The sequence below is a fragment of the Phytophthora cinnamomi genome, assembly GCF_018691715.1.
Source record: "Phytophthora cinnamomi strain GKB4 chromosome Unknown Contig19, whole genome shotgun sequence".
NCBI classification, from domain to species: Eukaryota; Oomycota; class Peronosporomycetes; order Peronosporales; family Peronosporaceae; genus Phytophthora; species Phytophthora cinnamomi.
The window spans coordinates 1,303,419-1,317,012 of record NW_027150952.1 but is presented as its reverse complement, the minus strand read 5'-3'; the positions used below and the strand labels follow the sequence as shown (position 1 = coordinate 1,317,012).

Sequence of the window (13,594 nt, the reverse complement as noted above, 5' to 3'; positions counted from 1 at the left end):
TATTACCAAAAAAAAGAAACAGTGCTCGTACTTTTGGTTAATCGACAGCTTTCTCTACGATGCCGTATTCTCCAAAGTTCTGTCCTTCGTGCACTGGGTGACCTTCCAACAACGACAGCTATTTTAAAGCCGCAACTAGGTCTGCAGCAGCAACGCAGGCATCCCTAGGAAGTAGTCCGTTCGTCCGGAAGCCGATCACAATCATTTCGGTGGACAGATCGGCCCATGCTTGTCGAATGGATACACGCTTTATGCCTGCCTCTGGTCAGGTGCAATCCTCATGGCGCTCATCGGTAAGTGGGTCTGAGATCACGGCCTACGTCTTCGTTCGTTGTAGAGATAAGTATTGAATCGTTTAGAAAAAAAGGCACGACTCTTTGTTAAAGTCGACCATCACTCTCTTCGTCCTCTCAACACACCAATCATAAATCGCCAACTCTCTCAAAAAATCAGCCAATCGCAGCGTGCCAAGCCATGCCAAACTTAGTCAGATGGCTACACTGAAGATGTTGTTCAAAGTTTGACAAGCATCATTCCCCAATCTACCCGCCACCCCCAACAATGGCCCGTGCGTCTGCGATGGAACTGTTTGGCTTCATGCAAAGTGGTGCCTCCCGACTTCAACAAACCGTGAACCAGCACCTCCACTTGCTTTCCACCACCACTCCCCAAACCGTGGAACAAGTCGCGATCTCCCCATCCTGCAGCTTCCGCTCGACCTTCGTGCAGAGCCCCATCAACGTCACTATTGCAGCTTCAAACTCTTCCGAAGCCGTACCTGCTACAAGTTGTGAGGGCCACCTCCAAGTCCTTTCGATCGACGGGGTCGCACTGCTGATCGTCTCGTTCTTGGATGGCGAGTCCCTCTCGCGCGTTCAAGCTGTCAACACTGCTTGGCGAAGTTTCATCCAGGAATATCGGGAGCCTCTGTATCGGTCGTTGGTCGAGGAACGCCGGGTCTTCCACACGGTGATCACCTCCACGTCGGCGTTCAAGTCGTACCTCTTCTCGCTGAGGCACGAGTTGGATCGCGAACTTGCTCACACGCACGCAGTACACCCAACACACCACGCGCTAGAGCAGTACTGCGCCTCGACCGAGAACCATGGTTTTGTGGCCATGTTTTGCGACATCATCGAGTTTCGCGACCCAAGAATCGCGCGATTCGTGGCTTGGAAGCGACAGAGTGCTCTGAGTATGGTGCTAGCGGCGACGCCCGACCATGTCATGAATTTCCGTAAGCGATCCAGTTACGTGGGGCCAATTACTTTCGTGCCGGTGGATAACCCACTCTGGCCGGTGTTCACGTCGTCTCCAGTCAATGCACCAGGGTTCATGGGCTACGCGTTCGACCACGTAACGATGGTTGAGGGCTATGAAGGACTCAAAGACACAGTCGTTAAGTCCATTCTCAAAGAGCTCATGATCTTCGACACCCCCGAAAATGCAGCAGCCTACGGACGCAGCATCGGTCGACCACCATACGCTGCGATTCTCGAAGACGAAGACGCCCAGGTGCAAGTAGGCCAGGCTGAGAGGACCGGCCACCTCACCTTCTCTTCCCCACTACGCCGACAACTCAGCAGGTACCCCGTTGCCGATCGTATACGTCGTCTCCGCAACAAAATCAAAGCCGTCGACGACTGCATCGCTGCAATACCAAACAGCACCACACCAGCGTAGGAAAAAGAAAGCACACCTGTACATTGCAATTCATCTAGTTTCTGGATAATCTTCACGCGCGCTATCTTCTATTCGTCGAGGATCAGGACACGGTGCACTGCGCGACGCTGCCGCACACAAATGACGTGCACGATTGCTGCTGGTCCAAAAGCGCCGCAGTAAACCTATTTCCTGCTTGTTGAACTTCCCCAACGGCATCCTTCCCTATCCCACCGCTGCCACATCCGCCGGCCACTTCTGCTTCCTCTTGCTGTGACTGCCAGCGATCTTCGTAGCTCTGTCTGCGGTGGGCCTTCTGCTGGTGCTTCTCGCGCTTCTTCTTGTCGCGTTTCTTTTTCGCGTTATAGTTCTTGAACGCCTTCGAGTCACCGTAGTAATGACACAGCACCGAGTCAACTTGGTCCACCACGACGCGCGGCTGGCTCATATACGTCTGCGCTGGTATTGTACCCTTCGGGTCTATCGGTCTACTGCCTTCGTCCTTCGGGTTAATTAATGGTAGCTTCAGATATCGGCAGATCGGGTTACAGCGGTGCGAGCCTAAGAATCGTTCGAAGCCTCGCAACGCCAAATTACCTTTACCAAATTCCTTGCCGCGTCTCGTGTGTATCTGCGGGTCTGTGTAGTGGTCACCAACACCCTGAATATCGACAACGAGTATTTGTTGGCCGGACGCCTCGTACGTGAAATGTGAAAAAGCCTGCGGTGTGTTGCGCTCGAGCTCGCTCACATAGCCAAAATTGTTGTTGTGTTTGTGGTACTCCCCTGCAATGAACGGTTCCACGCCACAAATTGTGCCGCTTAGCGTCAGATTTTCGATAGTCTGATCTCCATTTCCGCTGGCAGAGCTAGGAATCAGCTGAAGTACCCATGCCTCCAGAAATTCAACACGTCGCGGTGGATTGTAGGAGTTGTAGAACTTAGCGTACTTGGCGGCCACAGCTTGCATCTCGACATCTTTGAAGTATGTGTCCGGATTTTCATTGGGATCGATGGCTATTTTCGCCACGTAGCTGGTGCACTTTGACATCACGCTGTCCTCGTCAATATCGCCTCCTCTTAATGCAGGAGGTGGCATACTGAGATCTTGCAGATGGAATACTTGGCGAAGTCCACCCTTGGCAAAAGGCTCCGTATCGATTTTTATTTTGATCCGTGATGACGTCCACTACAAATAAACAATAAAGAGAAATCAACGGGTCAGTGGTTATACCAACAAATCACAGGAGGTACAGAACCTTACTTACCTTACGGTGCTCCGAGTCAAATACATGCTTGATGGCATCGCGCTCCCGCAACAGTGCGAAGTCGGGCGGCTCTCGATAAATAATGGGTAGCTCCAAGGAGAGCAAGTCCGACGTTTTCGCGATAGCTACAAACCACAATTGCCACATTATAAAAGCCATTAGTTCCAGAAACTCCAGTGTGTGTGCGCGCACGTGGAAACCACGCAGTACGAAAACGAACATAAATTTGCGGCTTACTTTGATCAGCTTCACTCAACTCGTCCACCAGCTGTACGCGGCGGTCCTTGTACTCGGTCACCGTAATGAACCCTTCCTGATAGAGCTTCTGCAAGTTCCGCAACTTTTCAAGATTCTGGCCGTCGCTCTCCACCGAATAATTAGACGTGGACGCAGGCGTGGAGCCCAGTCCGCCATAAAGCCCTCCCTGCAGGGCCTGCGAGGGCCACGACCCGTCAAAGAAATCGTCCACGGGTTGCACGTCCGACCCCAGTGGACCATCTAAATCCTCCTCCAGCTCCTCACTCAGCTCCGCCAGTAAATTGTCCACTGCCACGGCATCTTCCTCGTCGGTCTTGTGCTCTTCCTCCTCCTCCACCTGCCTCTCCTTGCGTCGTTCCTCTCCGTACTCAAAACTCGTCCCAATATCGTAAAAAGAGTTCTCTTTATGGAAAAATGACGACGGCACCCTTGAGCTTTTGGTAAAGTTCTCCGAGCAGGTCCTTCTCCTTATGGCGAGTCTGGCCAGCTCCGCCGGGTCCGCCAATGGCGGCTCGGGCTCATATTGGTCCTCTGCACTCAAATGACTGTAGCTGCTGGCGTCACTGAAGCCCGCCGTGTTTTTCCTCCAATTGGGTCCTTCTTGATTGTAAAAATGGGTAAACTTGGTCCCACTGCTGCGTAAAATGAGGTCGGAGCTGTGGAATCGGCGCCGAATGGGCACGAAGTCGTCCTCTTCTTGTGGGTTTTGGGTCCGATAAATTGGGTACTTCCATAATAATGGGGCGGCGCTGCCTTTACTCGGCTTCGACAGCGGTTCCAGCTCCGCCGACGACGCCGACGACACGGAGCGCGGCGAGAGCGACGGCGCGCGCGGCTGAGACGCGCACGGGGAGGCGGGCGACGCGAGCTGCGTCTGCATCTTGGCGTCCTCTCCGATGGCCGGCAGCGCCATGGGCGCGGGTCGTTTTTTGGGTCTGCGGCTTCTCGTTCCCTTTTGACAAGTGACTGGCGGTTTGTATGCAGGCGACGCGGGAATCAGAACAGCCCGAATCGAGCGCGCTGATTGGAAGAAACAAATTTGGGTAGGAGTAGGTCACTCCCACGGAACAATGACCGCCACTTCAACGAGTTTGTCTCTTGGTGATTTTTGGGGGATCGTTCACAAAGAGACTCAAAGTTACGAATGGATAGGAGGCTGATCCAGTGGAAATGCGCAATGAACCCCACGCGGAGCTGTGAAGTCAGGTTGAAGTGGTTTACGATGGTGTAAATAGCAGAAGCAATGCGCCTGCTGGTCTAGCGTTTCCCACAGCAATCATCCGCTCATTTTACACAATCGAAGAGTATGGACCCCTGCATTTCATTAACGTAGCAACTACAAAAACATACGCATCTCCCACTCGTATAGATCACCCGCCTCACTGATAATCTTCGTTCTCCACAGGCTCGGCGACCCAGATGCAACTGTTTTCACAGTGGAGAAGCTTGATGCAACGATCCCCCTTTTCTCCAGCGACACGCTTCACTAGATCTTGGTTTTCATTGACAGACTGCCAGCCAGTACTTGAACACTTGCTAATGACATCAAAAAGTTGGCGATTCACCGTGAGTACTGTTGCATTCGTTTTGTAAGCTGGGTCCACACATGCAGCACGTTTCAGGAGTTCCAGCAAGGCCAAAAGGCTCGCGCGCACGATCGTGGCATCAGACCCGACGAGAGTCTGCACAACGCTCCAGCCGGGGTGAAGCGGGAACTGGCAGACCATCTGAACAATCTCTTTGCCTTCGCGGTCGTGTGCTCGGCTTCCACAACAGAGCGCGATAAAGTCGGCATTTCCTCGGATCTGCACGCTGTCGAAGTCGGTTCTGCGGCGTTGAGCAACTCTAGGAGCTTCAGTGCTCTCTTCATCTCGCTCACGCTTTGGGGTGGCCACAGGGCTCGCCGAATCCTGACGGTTTTCTTCTTCCCCCGCGGCGCTACGCGCAGTCTCTTCAGTGTTCGCTGGCATCTTGCGCCAGCTGTGATGGTCCAAGAACTCCACGGCCTCTGCGTACGTCGGAAACCTCTTGAGACTGTTTCCAGAGTAGCAGAGCGTTTGGCTCAGCGCTTCACCTCCGGTCCGGAAGACTCCCATTCGCCGCCCCACCGCCACCGCATAGGCTGGACCGCTCCACCCAACCTCAGCCGCGGTACCACAACTCACCGCACGCTCTCCCTCTTCTCTCATGAAGGCTTCCGCCTCTGGCAGCGTCGAGAACGAGTCAAACTTGGCGCCAGGGTACCCGACGGTGGCATCCAACACGCGATTCAGCGACGTGAAGATGCCCGAGCAGCGACCTCCCGTCACTGCGTAAAACACAACTGTATCGCTCATATCCCGCCAGCAAATTGGAGAACTCTTGACCTCAGCGAATCACGAAATGAAGTTGAAGGCTTTGGTCCCCCACATTGGGACGCTGCGCTTGGGTAAAGTTCTCCTCAACGTGACCGTTAAATCTGCGACTTGTGCGAGGTCGGTCTCAGTAATCATCCGTCGGACCAATCAGCGGTGATGTCCCCCCAACGTGGGGCCGTGCATCAACGTAAGCATCGCCGAGTCCGGTGGTGGGATATCTCCATTCGCGGATCCGCCTCGCCGCGCACAGGTTGGTCTCTCCCTCTTCTCCCATGAAGCTCCCCGCGGCTGCATTGCTCCTTGCTGTGTGGCTTTGCCATTGCCCCGTCGATGCGTCGCATATCGCCGAGGTGGAGCTGGACGCCGAGGCCGAGTGCGTGGCTAACGGAGACGCTGCCTGTGTGTCCCCTCAGGGCCCGTTCGAATCCAGCTCAAGCTCAAGCTCAAGCCCCCCTTCTGGCTTCTCGGCCACCTCCGACAACATGTTCAACACGCGGCGCATCGCCTATAAGTTCATTGCTCGTGAACAGGGAGAGGGCGTCGGCGCCACGGTGCGTCGCTCGCTGGGCTCGCAGCAGCTCCGCAACCTGGACCCGTTCCTCATGCTGGACGAGTTCAACGTCGGACTGCCCGGCGGCTTCCCGGACCACCCTCACCGCGGCTTCGAGACGGTCACGTACATGCTGCCGACGTCCAAGGGCCACATGCGCCACGAGGACTTCTTGGGCAACAAGGGCGAGCTGCGCCCCGGCGACCTCCAGTGGATGACGCCCGGCAAGGGCATTCTGCACGCCGAGATGCCGGCAAATGAGGAGAAGGCGCACGGGCTGCAGCTGTGGATCAACTTGCCGAAGGCCAAGAAGATCATGGAGCCGAGGTACCAGGAGATCAGTCGGGACACGGTGCCCCATGTCTGGAACGACGACAAGAAAGTCGAGGCCATTGTGTTCGCCGGCGAGGTGTTCGGCCAGAAAGGTCCGATTCAGACCGAGGCACCCGTGACATACATCCACTTCTTGATGAAGCAGGGTGCAAAGCTTGAGTATAAGATCCCGGACGGACACAACGCATTCGTCTACACGCTGATAGGCAAGGGTAAGTGCGCGGGAGAAGACGTCGAGGCTCACCACGCGATCGTCTTGGAGCAGAGCGGCGACGGCGTCCACGTGACGACGGACGAGAAGGATGGCCTCGAGTTCATTGTGATCAGCGGACAGCCGCTGAACGAGCCTGTGGTGCAATACGGACCTTTCGTCATGACCTCGGAGGCGGAGATTCACCAGACTATTCGAGACTATCAGAGCGGCGCGAACGGATTCGAGAACGCGCCGAAGTGGTCGTCAGAGATTGGCAACCGCCGTTGAAGCAAGAGTAGTGCGTAAAGCGAAGAAAGGAAAACTGAACATGTGTATTTGATGCTGATGTTCTGTCGTGGCGTAAGCTATGATAGCCGGTTTGCAAAGCGCAAAGTGCATCGGGGAACCCACTCAAGGCTTGAGTCAAGCGGCTGACGATGGTTGCACTGAACTGTAACCTTATGGACAGGGGACTGGTCTGTCACTGGCGGTGTCAGTGACGTACTGCCACTCATAGCTAAGACTCATCGAAGCCTCTCTTGCAGGTAAGCGTTCCGAATATACGTGTACAGCATCTAACAAGCGACAAAACTGTAATGTGGCCCAGTTCATTTGCAGGCTAGTAGGAATCAAATGCTTTCAAAGCTTATTGAAATCATGGACCCTGTAGGCAGATACCCGACCATGGGAGAATATACGAATTCCGATGAACATGCTAAGCTTACCCGCGGTGCTGACGCAGTTTTACGACATTGTAGCATTGTACAGTACAAACCGCCTCACTACATAATATGCATATTGCACAGTACTATAGCACGGTGCATTTTTCATTTTGTGTTGCACCAAAACAGGCGGGTACTTGAGTAACTCTCAATAAAATCCCTTCCACATGCATTGACGAATGGATGGGAATGGAGGTTTTCAAGGGATGCGTGAAAATAGTTTATCAGGCGAGGCAGCAAAAGATGAGGGGCGGTCTCCTAGTTAGTTTCAGATTTTCCTGTAAGCGCTCAAGCCCTCCTGCTGCGTGTCGTTGTGGTTCGCCTCTCGCCTCGCTCGTTCCTTCATTTGACCCCCAGAACTAGTCAGCGAGGACTACGACGAACCGTTCTATGCGAAGGGCTTGCGTTTATGGCGATATGGTGGCATTTCGCAGCCTCGATGGAGGCGAAGGGAGGGTGCCCCGCGTGGTATCCGCCCAACACTCAGTGCTGGCAGGCGAGGTGAACAAGGCGGGAGGAGGGGGGGGGGTCGTTTCTTAGGCGCTCTGTATCTGTCCAGCTTCAGCAGCAAGTTCAGCATGGCCAAGTCATCGCGGTGGATGGCGACCGACTGACAGTTCGTTCGGATGGAGACGAATTTGAGGTTGCCGATCAATACGCGACCAAGGTAGCACCCATTTTCGCGTTCCTCCTGGAACATGTCCAGTTCAATACTGACGAATGGAGTTTCGATTAAATTGAAGTGGTGGAGTCTACAATCCTCGATCGAGTGCTTGGTCGAGCCGAATGTGCACAAGCTAATAAAGTATCCAGTGTATTGGCGGGGTTGATGGCGGCCGAAATCCAGCCGACTCCGACGAAGATATGTAATCGGATCGACCCTAAAACAGGACAGCCGACTGAATTCCCGCTGCAGCATGCATTGAGCTTTGCCGATCACGTCGACGGTGGCGTGGAGCCGGTACCTGTTGTTTGCCGGCCACCAGCACCATCAAGACCTACACGGCAACTTGACGCTGATCACGGATCTACCGTTGAAGTGCATGGGCGATTCAACACCTTCCCCAATGACGATGAATCACCCCAGGACCAGTCCGAGCGCAAACCTGCATTGACAGACCACGCGATACTCGCGCACGGAAGTGGCAAGCGGGCGGGAGAAAACCTAGTTATTCTAGACGATGGAGTTCACCACCGGAAGCGCCACCGATCAGCTTTGGATTGATTGTGGAAAAACTTCACGTTAGCCCTGATGTAGTGGGTCTAACTTGACTCACTACTTTTGCTTACACGTTGCGCTACGTGTATGAGGAAGCGTAAGTACTTAGTAATCACTTGAGTTAATTATATTTGAATACACAAATATAATTTAAATAAGATAAGACTTAGATTAGGTAAAATGAGAACTGTATTGTTTGTAAATTGATCTTCCTCCTAAATATGCTAAAACTATTTATCATCTATGAAAGGGTTGACAGCGGCTGGCTGTCAGAGCTCCGCTAATATGCACGTCTCTAATTGGTAGAAAGATGCTGCTTTCTACCAATAGGATCTTTGGGTAGGTGTGGACCACTCACTGTGGTGGTCCACTTCAATGTATCCATCGGTGTGTCTTACACCAATGTGAGGAAGTATCTAAAACTTTTAACAGATATCTTATCTGTTAAAAGCACAAGTGGCTTGTAGCCACTTGTACGTGTAACCCCGTTACACCATCCCCCCCTTAAGGTTAGACGCGCGGGGTCTCCGCACGTCAATCTTCGGAATTGACCATTCGTCAATTCGCCGCGTTTGGAGAAGAAATCCGCGCTCATTCAACGATGAGCGCGCCACAGAAGAAGTCCACAAAGTCGGTGGGGAGTCATCTCTCCATCGACGACTACTTCGAACGCCAGAAGGCGAAGTACGGCGACGTCGTCGACTTCGACGACGACGATGAAGATATGGAGGGCGAGGAGGACTCGCCCTCAAAGCGTAAAGACTCAGTGTCGAGCGAATCGCTCGACCCTCACGCCAAGAACGTTCGCCCGCGTGAAGGGGAAGAGTCGGACGCTTCGAGCTCGAAGCGTTCGCGAACTGAAAGCGATACCCCACTCGCTTCCGCTGGGGCTCTCAGTACTCTGCGCGTTGCTGCTGCAGCGCGTGATGTCAAAGCTCAAGGCTCTCCGCGCGCTGCGCCTGCAGCGCGCGATCCATGGATGCCGTCCGCGTCCGAGATCGCGGACCGGTATGGGAACTCGGTACCTCCGAATGAGGTGCCGCTGTACGTATGCAGCGCCATCAAAGATGACGCCGTGGCTGCCGAGCTGCACGTTGATGTGGAGACGCATCAAATGCGCGATTATTACATCGGACTTTTCCATGAGCTCCGATGGTTTCAAAGCAAGAAGACATCTTCTCGCAGCAAAGTGCCCGAGTGGCAGGCACTTTGTCAAAGTTGGAACGCTTTTGTTGAAAACTTCAACAAGAAGCCGAGCACTTACCGTGATCGGATTAAGCAAGCGCGTGATCGCTTCGAGACGTACTCGAAGCGTGGAAAGTTGGAGCAACTTCATGTTGCTGCTGAGGAGGCAAATGTGCCGTGCGCTGTGCCCGAGGGCTTTCAGTGCACGAAGTGCTTTCCAGGCGCGGTCCGCTTGAGCGACCGCGACCTGAACGGGTACACGTCGTTCCGTGTGCCCGAGAGTCTCAAAGAGCTCCGTGCTAAGTTCTTAGCACGTGAGGGTTCGGGCGCTGGCGATGATCGCAGCGCTCGCTCTACTTCCGCTGTGCCAGCGCGTACTGCTCTTCGTACGCCCTCACCATTTCCGGAACGTCCTCCAGCAAGACGTTCCGCGGCTCCCATGTATCTCGATGGGGAGGAAATCCTCTCCAACGAATACGAAAACGAGCCCCTTGAGGGTTCGTTTTCGGGATACTATGGTCAACAATCCGCTCAACAATCCAGCGGGTTGAGCCGCGGGCGTCACGGATCGGCGGTGGCGGGGGTGGGAACACACCCCGGGTATGATCAGCCCTGGGCTGATCGGTATGCGCCTCTCCACGACCGGGTGACCGCCGTGGAGCGTCTGCAGGGCGCTGAGTTCGCCGCCCTGAAACAGGAGCTGGCGAACCAGAAGGCCCAAGTCGCGGCGGTCTCGCAGACCGCCTCGAATATCCAGGTCGAGCTGGGGACCCATATGAAGGGGTTGCTCCAGCGCGTCCGCGCGCTGGAGGAGAGGCTGCTCGTCGCCGAGGCCAAGGCTTCCGCTTCTGGCTCGGCTCCTGCCGAGGCTTCGGGTCAGCCGAGCTAGATGGCTCGTGCTGCAGGTATGACTTCAGCCGTCCGACGTGAAAGGTCGGATGGAGGCGCATGCTAGACGGTATGTCTAGCGTGTATGCGTTACCGTGGCGTGCCATCACCGTGAATGGCACGATGAAGCGCGGAACAAGCTTGCTTGCTCCGAAATTCGAAACTGCACGTTTAGACAGGTTTTGTGTAGCTAACAAAACCAATGAACCAACTTTAAATTCATTTGTGTGCCTCTGCCCGCATTGTCTGCGTTCGGCTTCTGTTGATCAACAGAAGCTGCTATTGCATCTTGGACAAACCGAATCACGGCTTGTCTTTTGGTAAGGAAGTTGATTGCATCCGAGCTGAACTCGTTCAGCTCGCTCTCCGCTAGAGGCCCGGCCTCTGCGTGGTTCTTCGCGGTGTCTGCCCCTGCGCAGACCCGCGGTCTTTGTCCTTGTTGTTGGGGGAGTCTGCGCCCTGCGCGGACTCATGCGGTTTGTTCATTGTTGCAGCTGACACTGTGCAAGTGTCAGCGGTTTTCTGCGGCTGCTGTATTGCAGTCGTAGATCCTCCCCCACCTAAAGTGGGGGCCACCACTCCGAGTAAACTCGGTAGACGTGGATGCCGCATGGCATTCACGTAGAACGGTGTATGCCCGGTCGAGGCATGCACTGAGTTATTGATGACAAACTCTACCATCGATAAGCACTCGCTCCAGTATTGGAACGAGTGAGCGTAGCTCTTCAACATATCGACGAGCACGCGATTCACGCGCTCGGTTTGGCCGTCCGTCTGCGGATGATCCGCAGTCGACATGGAAAGCTGGCTCCCAAGAAGTGTAAACACTTCTTGCCGCAGGTGTGCTGTGAAGCGCGGGTCTCTGTCCGACACGATGTCGGACAGCATGCCATGGTGTTTGAACACCATGTCGTCGAACAGACGGGCCGTCTACTTCGCGGTCACCTCTGCCGGCACCGCAGCAAGATGTACCATCTTGCTGAAGCGGTCGACGAAGACCACAACACCGGTGTTCCCTCCGCTATCCGGGGGAAGACCAAAGATGAAGTCCAAAGACATGGACTTCCAACACTCCGACGGAGTCGGTAGTGATTGTAAAGGAGCCTGCGCGAATGGTGCAGGCTTTAAGCGTTGGCATACCTCGCAAGCACGGATGTACTTGCGCACCCACTTATACTGGTGGTGCCAGTAGAAGTCGCGCGTGAGAAGGACGTATGTCTTCTCACGTTCGAGATGTCCCCCAGTCGGGGCATCATGATATTCGTACATGATCCTGAGTCGCAGGTCATGGTCATTTGGCACGACAACGCGGTCCGCGTTGTCGTCGACTGCATCATAAAGAAGGAGTCCGTCGTGCACCCGATATCGGTGTGCACGTGTACGAAGGTGCTTGGGCAACTTCTGACGAGTCTTGCCAGAAGGTGTTGTGCCATAGGCCAGCTAGAGTTTCGCGGCCGCGTCGTGCGCGTACGCGGTCTTCCCGTCGTCCAACAGAGACGACGTGGGTGTGCTCGTTCACATGGCGTCAATGGCATTGACGTCAGCGGCTTCTGCATAATCCGGCCGACGTGATAACGCGTCGGCCACCACATTCAATCTTCCGGGTTTGTATTCGACCCGGAAGTTATATTCTGCAAAGCATGAGAGCCATATCGCCATTCTTTGTGATATGTGTGGTGACTTCACTGCAGTGCGCAGTGATGCATGGTCAGTGTAGACCACAAACGGTCTACTTCCAAGCAAATACACTCGGAACTTTGCGAGTGCATATTTCATGGCAAGGAGTTCCTTGTCATGTACTGGGTAATTACGCTCAGCTGCCTTCAGCTGACGCGACTGGTAATAGACGACACAATCACGGCCCTCGTGATCGTGCTGCATCAATGCGCATCCGATCGCGAAGTCGGATGCGTCACACACAACGTGGAATGGACGATCTTGGTCAGCCACTGCCAAGATCGGCGCCTCAGTTAAGCCCCGCTTGACTGCATCGAATGCCTTTTGGCAATCGGTTGTCCAATTCCACACATCTTCCTTCTTAAGAAGCTGTGACAGCGGGCGGATGTTGCCCACGTAATCCTCCACGTACTTGCACAAGTACGTGGCCAAGCCAAGGAACTGCCTCAGTTCCTTGACACTTGAAGGCGTTGGCCATTCATTAATCACTCTGACCTTTTTGGGGTCAAGCCAACACCATTTTTCCCTACGAGACACCCGAGGACGGGTATCTCGCTTGCCCCGAAGATACACTTCTTCGGGTTCGCGTAGAGCTTATGTTTTCGCATAAGCTCAAGTAGCTTCCGGAGATGCACCCTGTGGATCTCAACGTCGGTCTTTCCGTCCACAGCCCGGCTGTGGATGAACACACCATCGAAGTAGCTCGGTGCGAAGTCGCGCACCGAGCGCAACAAGTGCGTCACGCACCTGCTGAAAGTCGCAGGGGCGTTCTTAAGTCCCTGTGGCATCACTAGCCATTCCCAGAGCATGCCGCTTGGCGTGCTCACTGCCGTGAGAGGGACGTTGCTCTCACGCATTAGGACCTGATAGTAGCTGTCTCGCAAGTCGAGAGCAATGTAAACGGTGCTCCCGGCCATCGAATCGATGATAACATCTTTTCGCGGTATCGGCGTCTGCGCCGGTACCGTCGCATCGTTCAGCTTGTTATACGCATGAACGATGCGCCATCCGCTTTGTGGCTTTTTGACACAGAACGTCGGAGCACTGTGCGGGGACTTTGATTCCCGCACTTGTCCTGCTCTGCGACGACTTTCAAAGAAGTCATCGATCGCTTTTACTTCTTCTCGCGGCAGTGGCCACTGCCGCGTGACACAGTACTTCGTGCCCGGCACGATATCAATCTCGTGCTGAATGCCCTTATCCTGCGGAAGCTCCGCAGGAATCTCTTCCGGGAGTACGTCTTTGTACTCCCTCAACAATTCGTAATAGGGACTCGACTTCA

At 54.4% G+C, this 13,594-nt stretch overlaps 4 protein-coding genes across 4 annotated transcripts; 2 read left to right on the top strand and 2 right to left on the bottom strand.

Moving 5' to 3' along the window:
• Nucleotides 1-561: 561 nt before the first annotated feature.
• IUM83_13110 (F-box domain) lies at nt 562-1,683 on the top strand (the record flags this gene model as incomplete). Its single annotated transcript, XM_067937769.1, has 1 exon — nt 562-1,683. The coding sequence occupies one exon, from the start codon at nt 562-564 to the stop codon at nt 1,681-1,683; it is 1,122 nt and encodes a 373-aa protein (XP_067795844.1).
• An 82-nt stretch (nt 1,684-1,765) lies between these two features.
• Nucleotides 1,766-4,101, bottom strand: IUM83_13109 (protein-kinase-like protein; the record flags this gene model as incomplete). Its single annotated transcript, XM_067937768.1, has 3 exons — nt 1,766-2,851; nt 2,931-3,055; nt 3,168-4,101. 3 exons carry the CDS (start codon nt 4,099-4,101, stop codon nt 1,766-1,768), a joined length of 2,145 nt encoding a protein of 714 aa, XP_067795734.1.
• A 466-nt stretch (nt 4,102-4,567) lies between these two features.
• On the bottom strand, nt 4,568-5,524 carry IUM83_13108 (Ribonuclease H; the record flags this gene model as incomplete). The annotated part of the gene is made up of 1 exon (XM_067937767.1): nt 4,568-5,524. The coding sequence occupies one exon, from the start codon at nt 5,522-5,524 to the stop codon at nt 4,568-4,570; it is 957 nt and encodes a 318-aa protein (XP_067795735.1).
• Nucleotides 5,525-5,817: 293 nt separating this feature from the next.
• Nucleotides 5,818-6,909, top strand: IUM83_13107 (pirin-like protein; the record flags this gene model as incomplete). The annotated part of the gene is made up of 1 exon (XM_067937766.1): nt 5,818-6,909. One exon carries the CDS (start codon nt 5,818-5,820, stop codon nt 6,907-6,909), a length of 1,092 nt encoding a protein of 363 aa, XP_067795738.1.
• Nucleotides 6,910-13,594: the final 6,685 nt, after the last annotated feature.